At 35.8% G+C, this 24,408-nt stretch overlaps 1 protein-coding gene across 2 annotated transcripts; it reads right to left on the bottom strand.

Annotated features, from left to right (window-relative positions):
* Nucleotides 1-2,123: 2,123 nt before the first annotated feature.
* On the bottom strand, nucleotides 2,124-24,391 carry LOC117336301 (coiled-coil domain-containing protein 91-like). Of its 2 annotated transcripts, XR_004534570.1 has the most exons (14): nucleotides 24,345-24,391; nucleotides 23,062-23,121; nucleotides 22,460-22,547; nucleotides 21,105-21,313; nucleotides 18,577-19,158; nucleotides 15,403-15,501; nucleotides 15,111-15,218; nucleotides 14,151-14,243; nucleotides 13,727-13,795; nucleotides 13,018-13,104; nucleotides 12,218-12,307; nucleotides 10,623-10,712; nucleotides 2,323-7,939; nucleotides 2,124-2,285 (listed from the first exon to the last, which is right to left on the bottom strand). XR_004534570.1 is itself a non-coding variant. In XM_033896790.1 (13 exons), exons 2-13 carry the CDS (start codon nucleotides 23,101-23,103, stop codon nucleotides 7,808-7,810), a joined length of 1,689 nt encoding a protein of 562 aa, XP_033752681.1. In that variant the 5' UTR covers nucleotides 23,104-23,121; nucleotides 24,345-24,391; the 3' UTR covers nucleotides 2,124-7,807. The 2 variants fall into 2 exon arrangements, 1 of the variants encoding a protein (XP_033752681.1); XM_033896790.1 differs by having other exon boundaries at nucleotides 2,124-7,939.
* Nucleotides 24,392-24,408: the final 17 nt, after the last annotated feature.

The raw sequence follows: 24,408 nt of genomic DNA, 5'->3' as shown, positions 1-24,408 counted from the left end.
AATAACTATATTAATTAGTTAACAAGACTCCCAAAATAGAACATTCTAAAATGGAAAACATACTCCACAGCGTCAAGATAAGGTCACACCCGACTTATATCTTTGATAATCAGTATTGTCAAATGATTAAGCATATTCATCACAGTAAAAATTCATCTTAAACTCTGATAACTCGACTACTAAGGACACATCAAAACAAGGAAAACGACAACTAAGGACACATCAAAACAACAGGACAAACGACAACTAATCTCACATCAAAACAACAGGGAAAACGACCGATAAGGACACATCAAAACAACAGGGAAAACGATCGATAAGGACACATCAAAACAAGAGAAAACTACAAATAATCTAACATGAAAACAACAGGACAAACGACAACTAAAGACACATTAAAACAACAAGACAAACGACAACTTAAGACACATTCAAACAACAGGACAAACGACAACTAAAGACACATTCAAACAACAGGACAAACGACAACTAAGGACACATTCAAACAACAGGACAAACGACAACTAAGGACACAGGAAAACAACAGGAAAAACGACAACTAAGGACACAGGAAAACAACAGGAAAAACGACAACTAAAGACACATTCAAACAACAGGACAAACGACAACTAAGGACACATTCAAACAACAGGACAAACGACAACTAAGGACACAGGAAAACAACAGGACAAACGACAACTAAGGACACAGGAAAATAAAAGATAAACGACAACCGAGGACACATCAAAACAAAAGAGAAGAAAACAACATCTAATCTCACTCTCACATTAAAACAACACGACATTTTTTTTATGACAATGTTTATCCAGCTTAGATTTATTTGTTATCAGGTGTATTTAGCTTAGTCACACACGTAACCTATTCTAAGTGACAGAATTTATGACACAGGTGTCACATCAACGAGATTAGCTAAAACTATGAAACTACATTCTATCCCGGCTGTCGATATTTTTATGTCAAATGCTCTGGACAAGGCAAATGTTGAAGGCACAGAGACAAGAATAGCTGAAGAAATGCGTGATTTAAGACAATCCAAAACAGTAAATATAAAAATCTACATGTTTGTAACTTAGAAAAGAGCCGTGTTTTTTTCTGGTTATTTTTCAATATAAGACTAGACATGCCCCTGTGAACCAACCGAGAGGAAGGCAAGATGATTGTATTTGCACAATTTTTTTCTTGTCAACATTCAAACAGTTTTGGATGATGTTTCGTGTTTGTATTAGAAAATTGATGTGTATTTTGCTGGAAGGAGGTTGGCGCTGGCGTTCCCCAAGGATCTTCCCCCGGGCCAGACTTCTTTGTCTTTTATATGAACGACCTTCCTATAATACAAGAAGTCGGTAGCATAGCTTTTCGCGTATAAATGTTGTACCTTCAACACAAATTTTTACCGTTCTATATTCAACAAATGATTGCAAAGCTACAGGATGACCTTCATGTATATGAAGGCAAAATATTTTAGTCAACAACTGGCTTCTATTTCTCTATCATACGAAATGTAAACCAATGTGAATTGGTGAAAATGATGATCAGCAACTTCAGACAAGTTAGAAACCATTGGAAAATAATTTTGATATACAGAAAGTCGAGATATTTGCAGTAAACACCGATAACAAATTTGCATCCCGTGTCACCTCCAATGTTCATTAGGTCCAAATACATGTAGACTGTAACTAATTCCCAAGTCCCTGTAGTCTGAGCTAGTAAGACGACCTTAAAATATCTACTTTTACACTACGTACTACTCCCTTCTTCATAAAGTCTTTGCCCTCGTAGACAACTGCAACCTAGCTGGCTCTCTACCTTAAGGAAGCCTCTCAATCTTCTATAACTTTCACTTGGAGTGGTTAACGGCACCAAATCTGTAATGGGAAGGAGTAATGAAAAATACCCTGCCCGTGCCGGCCTTCGAACTAGTGACCTTCCGCTCTATCCTACCACTAGCTAAAAGGAAATTCCCGCTAGTCTGAGCTAGTTTACACTTGCTTATCGGTAAACTGTAGGATTACCAGTAGGTAAATGTTCCTAGTTCGATTATTTTCTGTTTTGTTCCGTTTAGCAACATTTAAACAACACTAAAACAAAACAAAATCACACCATTATGAATTGTATGATTTTAATAATAAAATTATTGCCATCTATATATATATTGACTATTTTCATGTACCACATATAAATAATTAACAAACACATTTACACATCACAGATAATTGACAACATTATAATGTGACATATGTAAAGGGCATCACCCACGTGCGTACCTATATATAGAACACAGGGCATCACCCACGTGGGTACCTATATATAGAACACAACTGTTTCTCTCTCCTCAGTAAACATAATGTAAATGCAGATTGAAATTTCTGGTCCACAGGAACTTGGCATGATTTCTCAACACATGTGTCAGATATATACTGTGGGTTGGGAATTCGTGACAAGCCCCTGTGTTTCTGTCAAATGTTTTGTGCACCTAATTTAACATTTGCTGTTAAAAATCTTAGTTTTAATTTCATTATCACATAATACTTCAATAATGTTCATATTTTTATTTGTCTTTGGTATCAAAATATATGTCTCGGTCACCAATACTCATACCTATATTTATTGATTAGCACGGTTTGAGTCTGGAAAAACTATCAAACACAACTCCAGTCATGATATTCAAGAATGTTGTCATTTAGGTTGAGATTTTTGCATATGAAAATAAAAGTACTGGGAGATACGGTATTAGTCAACATTTTGGGACAAGACAGAACATTTTTCAATCATGAATACATCCTCTGAGAAGATATTAAAGAATATATCTTCTTTGGTTGAGATTTTTATATGGCCATGCTGTAAATGTACAACGAGCTTGAAAAGAGGAAAATATTACTGCCCATTTTTTGGGAAGTATGGAAATACTCAATTCTGACAAAACAACAGCCTCATGCAGAGTAGATATTGAGAATCTCACCACATTGAGGAAATTAGAGCATCATACTAGACACTACATCAACTCTATGTGTCAGGGTATTTCTCAGCAGCCATGCCAGGGCTTTAGTCAACAGACAATACAAAATTCCCTCACACTGATAAAATTGTAGGAAAATTTCAATCATATACATTAGTGTAATACTTGGCAAATTAGTGAAAATGTCAACCCTACAAAATCACCAAGTTATACAGTAAAATGGTGTGAGCCTTACATCATGAAGTGTTTACTGACAATAGGAACAGTTATAAATCCACTGATTTAAACTGGTTAACATATTATCCATTCAAGTTTCCTGTCCCTCTATAATGTCACAACACAGCATTTTTAATATCTGTTGACATTATTATATGAAATATCTAAAGTCTACAATCAAACATCATGTACAAACCGTCTAGTACTTTACACTAACAATCACAAATTCAAAATATACCGAAATATTCTAGAGTTTTTATTCAGACCTAACATCCCTCAAATATCATAAAAATACAAAATACATATATAATTTATTATATATCCTCAATGCCTTCGTTAATTATCTCCCTTGCCTATCATTGCAGCTCCCATAACTTATTGATCAATATTAAAATAAAGGCTCCCACTCAGGTACCTGAAACAATTTTAATACTACTGAAAAAATATCACCTACAGTAACCCCATTTGAGGAACCAAACACATACAAAAAAATGTTTTGGCAAGATTCACTCAAAGCACTTGAACTATTAGAAACGCTTTAGTTAAAAATGTATTTTTGGACTATGGGCACAACTCAAACGTACAGCACTATCAGGGTGTAAATTCCCAAACTATTATTCATACATGTGTAAACAGTGTGGATTGTACATAGTGTTAAATACAGTCTCTGTAACTCAGGTTAGACAAAGCATGCTTCTTCAGCTCAGTCGGTAGAGTTAGAGATTATCATGTCACAGGCCCGAGTTTGACTCATGTCGTGGTACTCGGACACAATATGTTATTGATTCTCTGTTCTTTCACATATATAAGATCATGGGTTAAGAATTTGTGACAAGTCCCTGTGATAAAAAGTGATCTCGTGTGAGGGAATTTTCCTCATTCTCCTTATGAGAAATACTTCTCCACATGAGAACTAGTTCTTGGTCACCAAGGCCGTAAGGAACAGAATTTTGCTGTGTAAGGTTCTGGAAAGAGGGAAAGTGGCTGGGGCTGGGGTAGGGTTTTGAAGTTTAAATCTAAAATTACTTACAGCAAAATGATACGGATACACTATGAAGACTTTAGTACAGAGACAAACGTTTACGGTTGGATTTACACGCAGTCCTTAAACTTGGTCATGGTGTTATGACTCAATAACAACTGTATGTTTACTTACGATGAATTTATGTATTAGAAACGTGAAACTAGCTGATGTTTGTGTATCTTCTATATTTGGAGGGCGTGAAGCGACAACGAGAATGTGTATAGACAAATGAATGACAGAGACAGTATGACACAGACGAACAATTTTCAACTTTCCATCACTCTACTGTGTAACTAAGAATTATCAATAATAGCATCTGTTTGTATGTTTGAATAGTGTTCACATTTCACTTAATTCATTACAATAGTTCACCTGTGATTAAAAGCATCATTTTCAGATAAATCATAACACAACGAATGCATAGCTGTCTACTTTACCAAATAGCAATGCCACACATATACATATCACCTACTCCAGACATTACAGGTAAATTTGCATGAAAAAAAAGCATGCAAAGCAATATATAGAGCTGCACAAATCAGATGGCTCGGAAATAGATTTGTAAACACACTACACATACAAACACATTTTTCTGCTTGTGTAGCCTAAGCGAAGATTTATGTGTAAATATAGGCAAGCGATGTTTCATTTCTGAATCAATTACACACAATTTTACAAATCTTAAAGGCCAAGTCGATGATTTTGATGTATATATGGCAGTGATCATAATAAACAAAATTTAGGTGTAGTGAATGCTCATTTGTCCACTGGAGTCTGCATCTGGTTAGTTTCGATAGAAAAAATGGTTTATCTATATAGTAATTATTAATAAGATATTTTTCTGGAAGAAAAATAGGAAAGTAAATCATAGGTAATAGTGGATACGACTGTGATTTTTCATTAAGTATGGTGAGCATGACGAGAATCAATCATTTTTATATCAATCAGATTAATTATAAAAGTTTATAATAAAACAATCCACGTAAGGGCATGAAAAATCAACAATAAGGAAGTGTATGACTGCTATAAAAGTCTTGAAAAAAAATCACACTTTTGTCCACAAATACCTGTACCCCCAGCTACGGCAACTAGTGCAGTGGACAACACTTTAATGCCCCAAGTTCACAATTATTATAATAAAAATAAACAAGGGAATACAATATATTCAGCAATAAGCCCATGTTAAAAAAAACACTCCATATAATCAGTTCCGACCTGATTTCAGACAATGGGACCTGGGCTTATTGCTGAACAAGTATGGTAATTCAACAAAGGAGTATTGAAATAAAAACAAAAACAAAAATAACTCCATAGTGAGATCACTCTTACTAAACCACATTAATAATCTCAGAACTGGAAAATGTCTTTCAATATATGGAGTATTGAGTACATTTTGTTAATAGTTTTAAACTCAAAATAATTGTTTAAAGTTTATAGATGATATAGCCCCGATTTCATTAACATTCCTTAATATATAAAAATTAATTTAAATAAAAGTATATTCCTGAACTTACAATTTCCCAAAGGAAATCATTGATATTGGATTTAAGGAAAAAATCTTAGTTAAGAAACTTTCCTGAAATTCTGTAATGCTTTTCAGAGAAACACCAATCACGGAATCTTTTTAATAATTATAAAAAAAATCCTTAATTTAAGGAGTATTGAGGAAACAGGGACCTGAATGAAAACAACAAAGGTTCTAACATAGGTATATAGCAGGTTAAAGCTGAAGTATTTGTATTTTTACACACTGATTTAGTATGCAATAATGTACAACTATGTTTCAATGATATGTCATCACATTTATACAGATATCCTTTTTATAAAAATCTCAATATTTAGGTGAAAAGAGTATCGTATATCACATCAAGATAGAACTATAGAATTAATACATATCATGTGGAACAGTACTAGTGTCAGCCTAAGTAACCTAGTAAGATCCGAGAGGTGTGGTTCACCTTTCCCTACCCGTGGCGGTTTGTGTGTCTAAGGAACAGTTGAGAAACAGAACAGTCTATATATGTGCTGATGAATGGGTATGACAATTTATCCTGATTGCTCTGGATATGCTCTCATTCAGCAAGGTAGCTACCAGCTACTGCAAAGAGACCCCGCCTCAACACAACAAACTTGTGGAATAAATTTGGCAAGGGATACACTGTAGACATGTAGCAATATATATTCAGTGGTGAATGTCTAACCTCCAATACACATATACGTAGATATAAATTATCATATTCATGTCTGATTTATATGACAGAAATAAGACTGTTCCTATGTAACCTGTCTCCTACCTCTATATAACGATATTCTGTTGTAGGGTTCAGTGTAGAGAGATTTAACGGTCATGAAAGTGTATTTCATGTATCACTTAATTAAACAGATTATCTGATGAGATCAAGTTATAAAAAGTAACATAAACTTCAAATTAGCAGATTGTAGTTTTTCCTCTTCTAATAATTCAATCAAGTAAAATGGAATGATGTAGTTATATTCTTATAAAATAAAAAGTAATTTTTGACAAAATGTGCTTCATCAGTCTTAATTAGATATGTAAATCTGAAGTTTTCTGTTGAGAACATATAATGTATATATTCCTATAAGACAAAGACATAATATATATAAATGAATGAAAGAAACAACTGTTAACAAAAGACATATATATTATATCACAGGAAAGATTATATGCCTCCTTAGAAACCAAGTGAAGGCCTGAGAATTAGAGCCAGAATGTGGCTCCCGACTCATTAGAGCCAGAATGTGGTTCCCGCCTCATTAGAGCCAGAATGTGACTCCCGACTCATTAGAGCCACAATGTGGCTCCCGACTCATTAGAGCCAGAATGTGACTCCAGACTCATTAGAGCCAGAATGTGGCTCCCGCCTCATTAGAGCCAGAATGTGGCTCCCGACTCATTAGAGCCAGAATGTGGCTCCTGATTCATTAGAGCCAGAATGTGGCTCCCGACTCATTAGAGTCAGAATGTGGCTTCCGACTCATTAGAGCCAGAATGTGGCTCCAGACTCATTAGAGCCAGAATGTGGCTCCCGACTCATTAGAGTCAGAATGTGGCTTCCGACTCATTAGAGCCAGGATGTGGCTCCCGACTCATTAGAGCCAGAATGTGACTCCAGACTCATTAGAGCCAGAATGTGGCTCCCGCCTCATTAGAGCCAGAATGTGGCTCCTGATTCATTAGAGCCAGAATGTGGCTCCCGACTCATTAGAGTCAGAATGTGGCTTCCGACTCATTAGAGCCAGGATGTGGCTCCCGACTCATTAGAGCCAGAAAGTGGCTCCCGACTCAGTTGTTCATTCAAGAACAACTATTTGTGAACAAGAGCAGAAAGTCATTATAATATTAAACAAATGCTCAGCTGAATAAAATCCAGAAACATATTCAGAACACATAATACATTATTCTTATGTTATACTAATTTAACATAGAGGAAACAAATCAAGTTTCAACTTCATCCATAAAATCAGATTGAAGAAATATTTTCCAAAGCACTTCTGATCAGCCAGATGGATGAATCAGGCTGGATATGAGTTATCATAGGAATGATTTAGTAGTTAAATCTCTAACTGTATCAACTGTCCAATGGCAGCATCTCAACATCCGATGAGTCTGACTTGTCCATGAGAAGCGAGAGTTGCTGACGAGCGCCCTCCAGGAAAACATCCAAACTGGCCATGTGTCTCCTGTGGACTTTATTGTCCAGCTGTAATTAAGGAATGGACACAATTATAATTCTCTGTGTGTGTAACATATCAACCATTTAATGTGCCACTCCAACAACTATCACCAACTACCAGCATATTATATAGTTATGTTTCTATCGATATGATAATTTATGGAGATAAGATAACCAACATCAACACATAGTGTTTTATCACATTTCAGCATCAAAACTACTCCTATAACATAAGAGGCCGCTGGTCGGCTCTTTAAAAAGTATCTCGCCGTGTAAAACCTCTAACATTGTTGGAGTACATCAAAACCAGAACACAGAATGCTAAAGATATGTTCACATGCCATTCAAACTGCGTCTTATTCCATAAGATTCACCACAATGTCATGATACCTCATACCTGGTATTTGATAGAAAATCGTATTGCACTCTCGCGCAACTTGACAGAATGTGTCTGACATATTAATTTGATTGGCTGAAATCATGCAACATTATAGAACACTTATGAGAATGCAGTCAATATGATGTTTTATCACTGCCGCAGAGTACAATTTAATGTTTAAAAATTGAATAACGTGTGATTGGATATAGACCAATCGGCATCGGATACAAAATTGAAAACGTAAGAACATTGGGTCTTTCATAATTATGTGGAATTCTTTCGCATTTTTGGTAAGATGTCTTGGGTTTTATTTTTGTGTTATAATTGATACGACTGTAAGACAGAAAGTCGTTCATTTTCTTCTCAATTACTGTCCAGTCAGAACTGAGACCAGGCTTCTTTTCTGGCTTTTTTATATACAGATCAACACATTTTTATATACAGATCAACACATTTTTATATACAGATCAACACATTTTTATATACAGATCAACACATTTTTCAGGAAAACAAAGTGATAAGGGTGTTAATATTGATCCATTAAATTGTAATATGTTTATGCCACAATTATTTCATTTTCATGCCTAATTTTGAATAAATTCCATTTTTGTCTAGATACTTTCTATGTCTTGTAAAACAAGAGCAAAACGAGTGACATCACATAGATATACATTTGTACACTCATCTCTCTAACCAATAAAATTAATTAGTAATGGGTTTTATGAGATATCTTCTATACAATCATCATTTTATCTTAAAAGTGTTTATTGCAAGTAACCGATGTAGTATTGTGTGTGGTATGTGGTGTGTTAAAACTGTAACACAATTTAACTGTCGGCTGTAGTATTGTGTGTGGTATGTGGTGTGTTAAAACTGTAACACAATTTAACTGTCGGCTGTAGTATTGTGTGTGGTATGTGGTGTGTTAAAACTGTAACACAATTTAACTGTCGGCTGTAGTATTATGTGTGGTATGCGGTGTGTTAAAACTGTAACACAATTTAACTGTCGGCTGTAGTATTGTGTGTGGTATGTGGCGTGTTAACACTGTAGAGCCCCATTTGTATCTTGTAAACTGTCTTATCCTGCTGTAACAAGAGAATAAATCATCATTTTTACCAGAAGTTATTTCATATGAAAACAAGAGGCCCATGGGGCCTGTATCGCTCGCCTGGTTGGATTAGACCAAATGTCAAAATAATGTTCACATTGAATTTGTTTTATTTGTAAATCTCTAACAATGCTATATATGGTTATAGTGTGGGAATCCGAGCTGCTTTAAAGATTAATGAAGTCCAGACTCTCTAAGGTCTGAAAGACCTCAAGAATTGTTTTTAGAACATGCATGCATTCCTCACTTTATGACTAGTAGCGATTTAAAGGAATTACCTCTATTTCCCCTATTGGGCCCCGCCCCTTTGGCCCCTCGGGGGTCAGAGTCACCATTTATGCAAAATCTGTTCCCCTTCCCCCAAGGATGTTTCTGACCAAATTGGGTTCAAATCCATTCATAACTTTATGACTAGTAGCGATTTAAAGGAATTACCTCTATTTCCCCTATTGGGCCCCGCCCCTTTGGCCCCTTTGGCCCCTTTGGGGTCAGAGCCACCATTTATGCAAAATCTGTTCGCCTTCCCCCAAGGATGTCTCTGGCCAAATTGGGTTCAAATCCATTCACAACTTTATGACAAGTAGCGATTTAAAGGAATTACCTCTATTTCCCCTATTGGGCCCCGCCCCTTTGGCCCCTTTGGGGTCAGAGTCACCATTTATGCAAAATCTGTTCCCCTTCCCCCAAGGATGTCTCTGACCAAGTTGAGTTCAAATCCATTCATAACTTTATGACTAGTAGCGATTTAAAGGAATTACCTCTATTTCCCCTATTGGGCCCCGCCCCTTTGGCCCCTTTGGGGTCAGAGTCACCATTTATGCAAAATCTGTTCCCCTTTCCCCAAGGATGTTTCTGACCAAATTGGGTTCAAATCCATTCATAACATTATGACTAGTAGCGATTTCAAGGAATTACCTCTATTTCCCCTATTGGGCCCCGCCCCTTTGGCCCCTCGGGGGTCAGAGTCACCATTTATGCAAAATCTGTTCCCCTTCTGCCAAGGATGTTTCTGGTCAAATTTGGTCAAAATACAATAAGAACTTCTTGACTAGTAGCGATTTGAAGTAAATGTTGACGGACGACGGATGGACGGACGACGGACGCTGCGCCATGACATAAGCTCACCGGACCTTCGGTCCAGGTGAGCTAAAGATTATAAATCATGAGATGAGCATAAACAACCTCAAGTTAGAACAGAATAATATTATATATATACCCACCATTTTTTTCGATTCTATCTGTTCCACTTTGATACGCAGAGCCTCTTCTCCTCTCCTTCTTTCCTCTTCCAGAGTCTCTTTCAGCATGACCTGCAATCATACAGTTATGCATGTACACATCATGGAAAAGCTACAAATGACAACGGTTTTCATGGAAACTTCTTTTATTTGCACAGTTTTTTCATTCCAAAATAAAATTTTAAGATAGAGGTACATTTACATGCACAAATAACATAGGTATAGACATTTTCTTTCTTTCTTTCCCCACAATAAAGTTTTCGATTTAGCAATGTCTGCCAACTTTGAATTTTCCCGCTCATCAGTGAATCAGGTTAAATGTTCTCTATCCTTTTTACATGATTTTTCTATTTGTTAATAAGTATCGTTCAGACTACCAAAATGTCTCGTATAATTTATACAAAGTGCATATAGATCTAGTCAACCCAAGTTCAAGGTCATTTCAAGGCTCTTTTAAGGCCCTTATTCAATTTTTAAGGATATTATTATACAGAATATTCAATAAAAGACATTTTACATTATCATTTTCATTACGCTCGATGCTTCACACAATTCACTTATGAATTCATTGCTGATTCACAAATTTTTGTAAGGTCTATAAGTCTCAGACACAAAATGCAATTTGTCTTTTAATTGCTACTTTTGAAATTAGGGACCCAAAACTTAATTTGGGTTGAAGTACATTTCCTCACATTCAAGTATCCTGGTACATAATAACACATATAAACAAAGAACCATATATATCCAAGACCTTTTTAAGGCAAGGAAGTTCAAGGCTGTTAAGGCCTCCTTAGAGTAGCAATGGTTTTTGGTTTGTTTTTGTTTAACGTCCTATTAACAGCCTGGGTCATTTAAGGACGTGCCAGGTTTGGAGGTGGAGGAAAGCCGGAGTACCCGGAGAAAAACCACCGGCCTACGGTGACAGTACCTGGCAACTGCCCCACATATGTTTCAAACTCGCAACCCAGAAGTGGAAGGCTAGCGTTAAAGTGTTGAGACACCTTAACCACTCGGCCACCGCGGCCCCTCAATGCAATGGTAGCTAGTGACCATGGTCTAAATGTTATACAAAGGAGTGAACTCATATTCAAATTGGTTACATGTAATGCACATGTGTAGAGAAACAAGACATTGTGACGTGCATGTCTAGTTAAGTATGTCCCAACCACCAATTAATTTAGTCCAACTACAGAAACTAGATATCATTTGTGCATACGTCAACATATTCCAACAATGCTAGAAGTTCAACATAGCGATTTTGTGGCAAAACGAGCATCAAAGAAACATGCTTAGGAAATAAGAGTCTGCAGTCAGCGCAATTATCTCAGAAAATAAATCGGCCAACCAGCAGACTTTTATGTTTTAAGAGTAGTGTCACCATTTTGAAGCATGGCAGTGATTGGTTGTTGTGTATCCACATATGTAACAACATTAGATGGAACAGCCTGACTATATAGTAATAAGTTGACACTCAAAGTCTGCTATAGGATGTATTGTACAACTGAAGGACTTCTCAAGACAGTATGTAGCTTATTAAAGTTTGAAACGATAAAGAAGAAATGTAATAGACTGAAGACCTGGAACTTTTCCCGCTGATCTGCTAAAGACTTCAGTGCAATATCTTCATGTTTCTGCTGTTGCTCCTGCAGCTCCTTCCTAAACAGCTCCTGAAAGATAAAACAATTTACAAGGTAAATATAACTTTTAAACAAGCTGCTAAACATATTTACAACATGATACTTCAATATGTAACAAGGATATTTTTTTGACAAACATAACCCTCCAAATTTCTGAAAATGAAATTTTGCACATTTCCTTTGTCAAATTAAGAAAGAACAATAGCATAGCATCATTTACATGAACAATAGCATAGCATCATTTACATGAACAATAGCATAGCATCATTTACATGACTATACAAAAGTATTAATTAGAAAAAAATGGATGTGATATTTGAGCTGACATTCATTTCAGGAACTTGATTGATCATGACCTAGTAACTTATAGTACGAAAACTGATTCAGAAGTACATGTATACATTTTTATACATTTATGTAATTATACATCATACACAAATGATCAGATTTTTCACCCAAAAAAATGTCAACATTTTTTGGCAATTGCTCAATTGATCATATACTTATAGCTACCTTACAAGTACAGAAAGCATTATTGATAATGAATATCTTCATTCCATACCAAAAATCACTTTGCTTTTTACAAATCCTTAAAAATAGGGTTTCTGTAGCAGTAAGTAGACTTGGGACAATTTTTCTTTGAACAATATAACGTTCAACTTGACATGAACAAATTTAATCTATTTCAATTAATAATATTTTTTTAAGTACATGTCTTAATAGATAGTTCACAAAACTACCTTCTGTTCTAAGTGTTGTTTTCTATTTTTTTCTCGTTCCTGCTCTAAAGCTTCCATGACTTTCTTGCTGTTTTCTAGTCTTTCTTCCTGAAACACCAAATTATACAATTTTACAGTCTGAGAGTGGGTGTAAAATATTTGTGATGAAAAAGTCATTTCTAGTGTGAAAAACAATTCAATTTTTGCAGTAATATCTGAACGAGAAATCTGGATCAGATGAAAACTATCAAAGAAATAGTCATGTACATTTTTTTCAGGAAAAGTATAAAATCCTTTCACTTGGTAAATCCTAGCAACTTGTGTTATTTCATTATTTAATAAAAACAGTGTTGATATATAGAGATTGTATCAAATTTTAAATACATAATTGTGTAATGAATCAATAAATTCAGATTCAATATTATATAATATTAACTTTTATACTGCCAATCGTAATGAGAATTAAAAAAAAAAAAAAATAAACAGTGAATCGAACCATGTACAGTATAGACACTAGTAATATTAAAAAAGCAATTTTAATTAGATTTTTTCTTTATTTTTGCATTCATTTAAAAAAAATGTAGATACAGAGTATAAAAGTTCTCATCAATAAAATATCTGATATACTCCATATTGTCAACAAGTTAGCTGTATACCATGTAAGTTAGCTGTATATTATATACTGTCATTGTTCCACTCCAAGTGTGGCATCTGGAGAACAAATACAAACCTCTAAAGCACTCTGTAGATTGTTCTGGTTTTTCTCTCGCTCCATTTTCAGAAAATCCTCAAATTCTTTCTGTAAAGTTAAAAGAAAAATTATTACTTGCTAAAAAGTTTTAGACATGTACGTTATGTAAGACTGTCTTAAGAATGTATTACTTCCTTGTTTGTTTTGTTTTTTAATTATTGCTGCATTGATTTTATTTGCCTGGGTGGCACAGTGAATCATTCACTCCTCATTTCTGTATCCTCCCCTAGCCTGCCATCCACTTCCTTTCGAGTCAATAAGTGATTAATGTACCATACCTCTCAGCCCCTCCTCCAACATCCATAGATATTAACTTTGATCTGGAAAACCTGAGGAATAAGTGATTGTTTTGACTTAATGTTATATTATTGAATACGAGGTTAAACATCAAATCATTCAATACCTGTAGTTCTTCAGCCTTCTCCTTGAGAGCGGCATTCTTTGATTCTGCCATTTTGATTCGTTCTTCAGCCAACTTTTCCTCAAAATGAGATCGCTGTTGCAGACGAAAATAAATTACAGCACTGATGTGTATTATTTGTTGCCACATATATATAGTACATACAGTCAAAGTTGTTTGAGAGGTTACATTTACCTGTATTTTACTGTTATGAGACCACTTTTAAACCTTACCACTGTAAGTAATTAGGCCCTGCAGGTACATTTGGTTAATTTTGTTTAACGTCCTATTAACAGCCAGGGTCATTTAAGGACGTGCCAGGTTTTGGAGGTGGAGGAAAGCCGGAGTACCTGGAGAAAAATCACCGACCTACGGTCAGTACCAGGCAACTACCCCACGTGGGTTTCGAACTCACAACCCAGAGGTGAAGGACTAGTGATGAAGTGTCGGGACACCTTAACCACTTGGCCACTGCAACCCCCTGTAAGGTGCATGTACATGTACCATAAAAAAAACTGACGAGTGTGATTTCTACACTCAATGATTTTATGCGGAAAAAAATGGTTTTAGACATAAATTTGTGCATCAAAATATTTCATCCAAAAGGCAATATCCATGAAGTCAAGAAAATTAATCTCTGAAAATAAAACTATCAGATTGAAGTTAACTAACTTATTCTCACTGAAAGACCACTTGATAGATTTTGCAATATGGCATGCAGGCTACTAAACAGCGAAAGTTAAAAATGGGTCACAGTGACCTACATGCACTTCAGGAGGTATCTGACTCTCTGCCTCACTCTCTGGCTGAAAATGGCCATAGCTGTCTTCAGGCGTTGAATATGATCAATCACTCAAATAGGAGTTGGCAATTACTATCAGCTATCACTAGAGTTCAAACTATCACTTCAATCAACACAGGATATTATGTAAAATTGACATGAATATTAATTTAAGTCTTCACCTGTTCACTGAGCATGCTCTTAAACTTGTCTTCCTGTTCCTGTATCAACACACGGACTTGTCCCTCCATTGTCTCTCGCTCGCTCCGAATAGTTGTCTGCATCATGTCCTAAACAAAGGTAGACAAAGTGTTCGTCATTAGATATTGTTCTACAACTGACTTACTTTAAGAAACTAATGTTAATAGAATTTAAATGATATATCATCCCCTGCTTCAAGACAAAGTCAATGTGTTGACCACCTGAGCTTGTTACTATATAAATATGGTATAGGGTGACAGTTAGATCCATTACCTTATATTCTTGTACCACAGACTTGACCGCTGCCTGGCTTTCTGATCGGATCTGTTTCATCTCCTGAATTACAGCCTGGTTAGGTACAGAGGTTTCCTCCTATCATCATCAATGGACACAAAGAATCAAACATTTTGTCTCATCAAGTAATTAAACTAATTACCTGGACATTTTTCTCAAAACATATGAGCAATGATTGAAAATCTGACAATTGTATCTAGAATATGTATTAGAAGTTAAGGCTGTATGCCACATTACACCTACGATTTGTGTTCGGAGTTAGGGCTGTATACCACCCTACACATTACACCTGTGATTTGTGTTAAGAGTTAAGGTTGTATGCTACCCTACACATTACACCTGTGATTTGTATTAGAAGTTATGGCTGTATACCACCCTATACATTACACCTGTGATTTGTATTAGGAGTTAAGGCTGTATGCTACCCTACACATTACACCTGTGATTTGTATTAGGAGTTAAGGCTGTATGCTAACCTACACATTACACCTGTGATTTGTATTAGGAGTTAAGGCTGTATGCTACCCTACACATTACACCTGTGATTTGTATTAGGAGTTAAGGCTGTATACCACCCTACACATTACACCTGTGATTTGTGTTAAGAGTTAAGGTTGTATGCTACCCTACACATTACACCTGTGATTTGTATTAGGAGTTAAGGCTGTATACCACCCTACACATTACACCTATGATTTGTGTTAGGAGTTAAGGCTGTATGCTACCCTACACATTACACCTGTGATTTGTGTTAGGAGTTAAGGCTGTATACCACCCTACACATTACACCTGTGTATTAGGAGTTAAGGCTGTATGCTACCCTACACATTACACCTGTGATTTGTGTTAGAAGTTAAGGCTGTACACCACGTTCTACACATTACACCTGTAATTTGTGTTGGGAGTTAAGGCTGTATACTACCCTACACATTACACCTATGATTTGTATTAGGAGTTAAGGCTGTATACCACCCTACACATTACACCTGTGATTTGTATTAGGAGTTATGGCTGTATACCACCCTATACATTACACCTATGATTTGTGCTAGGAGTTAAGGCTGTATGCTACCCTACACATTACACCTATGATTTGTATTAGGAGTTATGGCTGTATACCACCCTACACATTACACCTGTGATTTGTGCTAGGAGTTAAGGTTGTATGCTACCCTACACATTACACCTATGATTTGTGTTAGGAGTTAAGGCTGTATGCTACCCTACACATTACACCTGTGATTTGTATTAGGAGTTAAGGCTGTATGCTACCCTACACATTACACCTGTGATTTGTATTAGGAGTTAAGGATGTATGCTACCCTACACATTACACCTGTGATTTGTGTTAGGAGTTAAGGTTGTATACCACCCTACAAATTACACCTATGATTTGTATTAGGAGTTAAGGCTGTATGCTACCCTACACATTACACCTGTGATTTGTATTAGGAGTTAAGGCTGTATGCCACCCTACACATTACACCTGTGATTTGTATTAGGAGTTAAGGCTGTATACCACCCTACACATTACACCTGTGATTTGTATTAGGAGTTAAGGCTGTATACCACCCTTCACATTACACCTGTGATTTGTATTAGGAGTTAAGGCTGTATACCACCCTACACATTACACCTGTGATTTGTGTTAAGAGTTAAGGTTGTATGCTACCCTACGAATTACACCTGTGATTTGTATTAGAAGTTAAGGCTGTATGCTACCCTACACATTACACCTGTAATTTGTGTTGGGAGTTAAGGCTGTATACCACCCTACACATTACACCTATGATTTGTGTTAGGAGTTAAGGCTGTATGCTACCCTACACATTACACCTGTGATTTGTGTTAGGAGTTAAGGCTGTATACCACCCTACACATTACACCTGTGTATTAGGAGTTAAGGCTGTATGCTACCCTACACATTACACCTGTGATTTGTGTTAGAAGTTAAGGCTGTACACCACGTTCTACACATTACACCTGTAATTTGTGTTGGGAGTTAAGGCTGTATGCTACCCTACACATTACACCTATGATTTGTATTAGGAGTTATGGCTGTATACCACCCTACGCATTACACCTATGATTTGTGCTAGGAGTTAAGGCTGTATACCACCCTACACATTACACCTGTGATTTGTGTTAGGAGTTAAGGCTGTATACCACCCTACACATTACACCTGTGATTTGTATTAGGAGTTAAGGCTGTATGCTACCCTACACATTACACCTGTGATTTGTGTTAGGAGTTAAGGTTGTATACCACCCTACAAATTACACCTATGATTTGTGTTAGGAGTTAAGGCTGTATGCTACCCTACACATTACACCTATGATTTGTATTAGGAGTTATGGCTGTATACCACCCTACACATTACACCTGTGATTTGTATTAGGAGTTAAGGCTGTATACCACCCTATACATTACACCTATGATTTGTGTTAGGAGTTAGGGTTGTATGCTACCCTACACATTACACCTATGATTTGTATTATGAGTTAAGGCTGTATGCTACCCTGTAGCTGTACATTATATCCATAATTTGTGTTAGAATAAGGGTTGTAGATTACTTTGGATATTATATCTATGATCTTTAATTGAGTTAAGGGTGTATGTTACCTTACACATTTTATTATCTTTGATACATATTTGAGTTAAGGGTACATGCTACCTTATATACATTTTGCCACTGACATGTTGTTATGAAATGTAATGTAATTAACTGGATGATCGTAACTGCAGTCACAAGTATCACAAACTTTATGCCTCCAGTCTCCCTATTAATTATGCTTTGCCCCACATCTTCTAGATGTACCATACATAAAAGGGATACATATATAGGTAGACCTGCTTTCTTTGATTGAAGTTTTAGGTCTGTTCAATTTTGACAAAAACTTTTGATGTGCAAAATATAAAGATAGAAGGTTTTTAAGCATTATCAACCCCAAAAAGAACCTGTGCAAATTACACAGGTAAGCAAATCACATTGGTTTTTATTTTAGTCAAAAAGAATTTTCATTCCCTAACAAGTAATTGAAAATAAGTCAGTAGACTTAATAGGAGGTAATTAAGATGACTAAATATTCAATTTTGATAAATGTGATTAATAGCAGACTAATACAGATTGTACTAAATACATTAATTAATACCTGTCTTTTTGTTGTGGGTGCTGTCATACTCGACAGAATACTAGATGGTGAGGATGACAGTCTTGTTCCAGATGTCTCTTTTGATACAACCGTCGTCCTAGCAACACTTGTCTGAACTGTGCTGAACAGATCCGACTCCCAAGTGTCTTGTTTAAAAGAATTTTCGCTTGAAACAGACGTCTTCCTTTCTGCAGCAGGTTCTATCCCAGACGATGACCTTCGGTCAGAAGAGAAAGAATTTGATGCTCTTGACCGGCCACTGTTTGACTGAGGTAGAAACACCTGGTCTATTTGTGACAAGTTTTGTATTACTCCTAGCCTCTCAACTAAGGCTGGGTCAGTATGATTTTGGCCTTGAGCAGAGTTTTGGCGTAAACTTTCTGGGGGTACCACAGATTCCATTTTCATCCCTTTCTGACTATCTATAGAACTTTGTTGACTGACAGAAGACGCTAAAGATGGACGATTACTCTGACTACTGGACACTGTGTTGGGTGACCGTTGACTGGACGCAGGGAAAGAGGGAAGGAATTGACCATCTAGGATGTTGTTAGCCAATGTGACTTCATCTAGGTTGACATCCTGGCAAATGAAGTAAAACAATACACCATTGTCAAACGAAAGGCAACAGCAAGTAAAAATGAACAAATATCTAAATAACTGAAATTAAACAAGACAGTTTACACACAAATTGATATAAAAATTGTGGTTATTTTATAACTCCATTAAGAATACATAAATTTTGCTTCTAAAGTTGGTAAATTCTCAAAAATTTAATCATTGTAAATAATCTTATAGCATCTACCATTATTGAAATAATGGTCTGTTCCATAATTTCCAGAAAATGTCTTTTCTGTTTCAAATTAACACTTAGGGTAAATCTTTCCCAGGATACTGTATCCAATACATGAGACATCTATATTTTTACAGGAACCATTACCAGATTTTGCTACTGACCAGTGCTAAAAACTGATAAATGGAAAGATAGACAGATACTGTAATTAACAAGCATTCTGTGAGTATTGCTAAACCAATACATGTCCCCTAACGGTGCCCTCAAGTTAAAACTTAAAAAAAAAGTTTAGCCAAAACTGAAACATGATTATTTTATGAAAATAAGTACATTCCAAACAATGTGTAAATTCAACTCTATTGGGTTGAATAAACAATGTTTCCTGCCCCTAAAAGATATTCAGGTATTCTTTTGGTATGTCTACTCTACAGAGTAAAAGAATCTAAAGTGAATTCAAAGTGAAATGTGTAAAAACAGCCTTGGATTGAAATATAAACATAATTCTGCATAGCACAGCATAGTAGTAATACCATTATTAAGTGAATGGAGAGCCATTACAAAACTTTAATCTCAAGAATACAGAGAAAACAGTTAGGTTCATAATATGCCAAAATTTTCCAAAAATGAAAATAATTTTTTCAGTTTTAACCATACAAAAGTAATGCCACACACCCAAAGAACCTCTATGCAAAGAATCAGCATCCTAATACCATTATTAAGTGAATGGTGCGCCATTATAAAACTTTAACCAAAACTTTAACCTGAAGAATACAGAGAAAAAAAGTTGAGTTCATAATTTGCCAAAATTTTCAAAAAAATGAAATTTTTTTTTCAGTTTTAACCATACACAAGTAATGCCACACACCCAAAGTACCTCTATGCAAAAAATGAGCATTCTAATACCATTATTAAGTGAATGGTGTGCCATTATAAAACTTTAACCAAAACTTTAACCTGAAGAATACAGAGAAAAAAGTTGAGTTCATAATTTGCCAAAATTTTCAAAAAAATGAATTTTTTTTTTCAGTTTTAACCATACACAAGTAATGCCACACACCCAAAGTACCTCTATGCAAAAAATGAGCATTCTAATACCATTATTAGGTGAATGGTGTGCCATTATAAAACTTTAACCAAAACTTTAACCTGAAGAATACAGAGAAAAAAGTTAAGTTCATAATATGCCAAAATTTTCCAAAAATGAAAATAATTTTTTCAGTTTTAACCATACAAAAGTAATGCCACACACCCAAAGAACCTCTATGCAAAGAATCAGCATCCTAATACCATTATTAAGTGAATGGTGTGCCATTATAAAACTTTTACCAAAACTTTAACCGGACAGACGGACTGATGGACGGATGGATTGCCGGCCGGCCGGCCGGACAGACAGACGGACGCAGGCAAAACCTATAGTCCCCCCGGTTTCACCGGTAGGGGACTAATAATACAGGCACAAATTGATGGTGGGCTCTCATATTATAATTACCAGCACTGTGGATGGATTGACGGAAAGATAGACATGCGGCAATTACTAATAAGAGCACATGTACAGCTCTCTTTCATCATAGCCCCGAGAAGCTACTGGTACTACAGGAAACTCATAGTTTAGGGCGATTAATGCTAGCACTCTGGATGGACAGACGAACAGTCAGATAGACAGACATTCTTATTATTTCAGGGACCTTATAGATGTGGAGGCTTATTATCAGCACCACTGTTCTCGGATACTTACTAAGGAATCATTTGCTCCTGTGGGGAACTCTGCCTCAAATGCCTGAAATGAAGCAGAACTTCCACTGGCCTCTTCTATATGCTGGCCTGTGCTCCCATTTTGATCCTGGCTGGACACCCCTTGACTTCTGGTCACTGTGGGATCAAGCACCTCTGGAAACTTGTTCTCTCTACACAATAAGTCCGGTTTAGCTCCAACATTACTGTAACCTATCAATAGGAAAGGAAACATTCTGTAACACGTTTCACAGGTCACAGGCCTGACCACATGGGTTTTCCCACAGGGAGTAGACGCGGACCTACATCACAAAATTTTAAAAAAAAATCAGATGACCTTTTTTTGTGACGTAGGTCCCAGCCTACCCCCTATGGGTTTTCGCCAATGTACTCCTATTTCCTCCCATATTAAGATGCTTTGGGTACATCTATCCCAGTGATTAAGACAAGATGTATATTATGTTATCAAAGATATTTTTTGTACAATGTGAAAAAGCTGAATTTAACAATGAAAAAAACATATTGGAGTAAAGTACATACCAGAATGAAGAATCCTTTTACATTTTGCAATTGGTACAACTTCTTTGAAAAAATATGACTTAGCTAAAGGTGTGTAACATACTGGTACTTATTCTTCAAAAAATTCTTATGATGATGTATGATATATCACAATCAATCTTTGATGAAAAGCAATTGCTACACTCCTTTGAATTTGACCTGGTAGTTATCTAAGTTATGACTGGTTTAAATGATTACTGAAAGAAAAATTATACCAAACATTTCATATGATGTACTTTTTTTGTGAAATTAAAACTTGATATCTATGATTGAATAAAAAACCTGTATTGCAACTTCTTTGCAGTTTTTTCATCGTAAAACTTTTAGTTTTCTTCGCAGTTGTTATTTTCATCGTAAAACTTTTAGTTTTCTGTCATTTTTTTACGAAAAACCTTTTTTTTCACTACAAAATATAACAATGTTTAATTGGCTTTAGAGCAGAATGGGTTTTTTTTTGACAATATCCCTCCTTTGTTATGTGCTTTTATGCCCTCCAAATTTTAATAGGAATTTAGAGTCCTTTAAGTTTGGGCTTTAAATTTTGGCAAACACTTTTTATTGTCTAAGATATTTTCAATCAAATTAGTCCAACGGAATAAACAATTTCAATATGTGCATGTGAAGTCTTTTTAAGGTATGAGTTTGTATCTAGGGTCTTATTTTTCTTAAGATTTGAAAATTTGAACACAAGTTATCTCCCCTGTGGAAATTTCAAGAAATTGGCAACCATGCATGCATTTATCCTTATATTATACAACAGACACTCATCTAAGTTGACTTTAAGGGTGGAAAGGTTCCAACCTGATGTGATCAGAGCCCAGGGGGACGGACTGGCCTCTTGTCCCTGACTTGCCGTAGGAACTGGGGCCTGGGGAACGGGTTCAGCAGCCTGCATAAAATATATAATAATGACACATTAAATCGTAAAATTTCTAATCACAGTTACTAGTGACTTGGCAACAATTATCAAGTCTACATGTCTATGTAATTATTATATAGTTACATACAGGTAGTTATGATAAAAAAAACTATAAACTACATTGATTTAACTGTACCACGCCCCACTGCTTCATATTGTATTCTTGCTAGATGTACAATAAATCTGGGCATTGTTCAAATACAATGGAGTTTGATTACAGTTTGGGTATGCCTAGCAAGTGATACTCTAAGAAGATGGGACAGGTTGCTGAGACTATAAGAATAGCCAATCATTAGAATGACTTAAAATAATTTGGTTTGGTTCATTTAAGAGAACACATATTTTTGTCTAAATGATTTTGATTATCCCTCTCCTGTTTTATATTTAGGACATTTCAAATGTTACCTACTCCCAGCAGCAAGACCTTTTCTAACAAATCTGTTTATGTCTGTTCATAATATGTTATTTCTACAAATGAAATTACCTCAAATCCACCAAAGTCATCAAAATCGTCATCATCCATCATGAGAGGCAGTGTCTTGATCTGAAACAACAAAAAATAACTATGACATATAGATATACCCTTGCATGAGACAAAATCTCTCTTAATTTTATGTCATTTATTGCCCCCCGAGAGGAGTGCCTGAATTCCTGTACTTTTTAATTCCCTCCAGTATTTTGGCCAATGCCATAATGTAGTATCAGAGACATATATACATGTATAATGTCTCTGGTGGAAAGAGACGTTAAACCACTAGATTCTAACCAACCAAAAAAAAGGAACAGATCTAGAGACTATATTAATTTGAATGATATTGGTCAATAGACTATGCAGAGCAAATCAGTGGTATGTCTGCGTTCATAACCCTAGACAAGATTCCACTGTGCTGTTTAGTGAATTGGTTATGAAATGTTGGTTTTCTGTGAAATTAAGGGCGAATTTGTTCTCCTAAAACCAGTTTTAGTTTCGAACCGGTTCTGTAAACTTTCCATTTGTTGAGTAAACCAGTTTCAAACCACATTTAAACTGAAACCGGTTCATTCATTTGTTTCTGATAAACCTAAACTAGTTTATTAAACCATTCAAACCACCACCGGTTGTGGTTTGGAAGGTTTCGTTTCTGAAAACAAGATGGCGAATGTTGTCAACACACATGCAGAATGTGCTCTTGAAGTGCGTTACGTGCTCCAAACTTGCCAGCTATGGCTTGTAGTGTCATTTGACTGGACAAATAAAATATTAATTATAAATATTAATAATTGTTTTCCCATTGGTATGACAGTTTTCCCTTGTGTTTGAAAGACAGTCTGCTAGAACTGCATGCGTTTCTCTGTCATTGAATTGTGGAAGTATGTCTTCAACATAATTTGGGATTCGGGGAATTTTTGTGCGTTCAGGAGGTATTAACGTTTCAAATACTGCTCTGAAGCTTTTTCTCCCAAAGACACCATATTGAAAACTAGAATTTCGCATTTGTTTCTCAAGAGCAAACCAGTTTTAGTTTACAAACCGTTTTGAAAATCAGGTTTAAACCATAAACCCAAACCTAAACCAGTTTATTTGCAACAAATTTGCCCTAAAATGTAAACAAACAAATGTCTTGTCAATCCTAGTCTTATCTGGGCTATGGTGTACCCTTGACACCAAAATGATCAATCTACACGAGACGCAAATTCAACCAAAACTGCAGATGTACCATAACATTGTTCAAACAAGAACGATATGTTCCAATACCATAAACTGAGACATAGTTAACGTTGTAGTACCTGTAATTATTGACACGATTTAAAACATGGAGGCTGACATTTTTACCTTGAATCATGGGGGAAA

This window comes from Pecten maximus, chromosome 10 (genome assembly GCF_902652985.1).
Source record: "Pecten maximus chromosome 10, xPecMax1.1, whole genome shotgun sequence".
NCBI lineage: Eukaryota > Metazoa > Mollusca > Bivalvia > Pectinida > Pectinidae > Pecten > Pecten maximus.
The sequence above is the reverse complement of the archived record's forward strand: the minus strand, read 5'-3'. Positions and strand labels throughout refer to the sequence as shown.

Coding starts and splice junctions, on each gene's coding strand:
- LOC117336301 (XM_033896790.1), bottom strand. CDS start 23,103: ATGATGGATGATGACGATTTTGATGACTTTGGTGGATTTGAG. Junction 22,548..23,061: donor ATGACTTTGGTGGATTTGAG/GTAATTTCATTT, acceptor TATTTTATGCAG/GCTGCTGAACCCGTTCCCCA. Junction 14,244..15,110: donor AGAGCATGCTCAGTGAACAG/GTGAAGACTTAA, acceptor CGTCTGCAACAG/CGATCTCATTTTGAGGAAAA.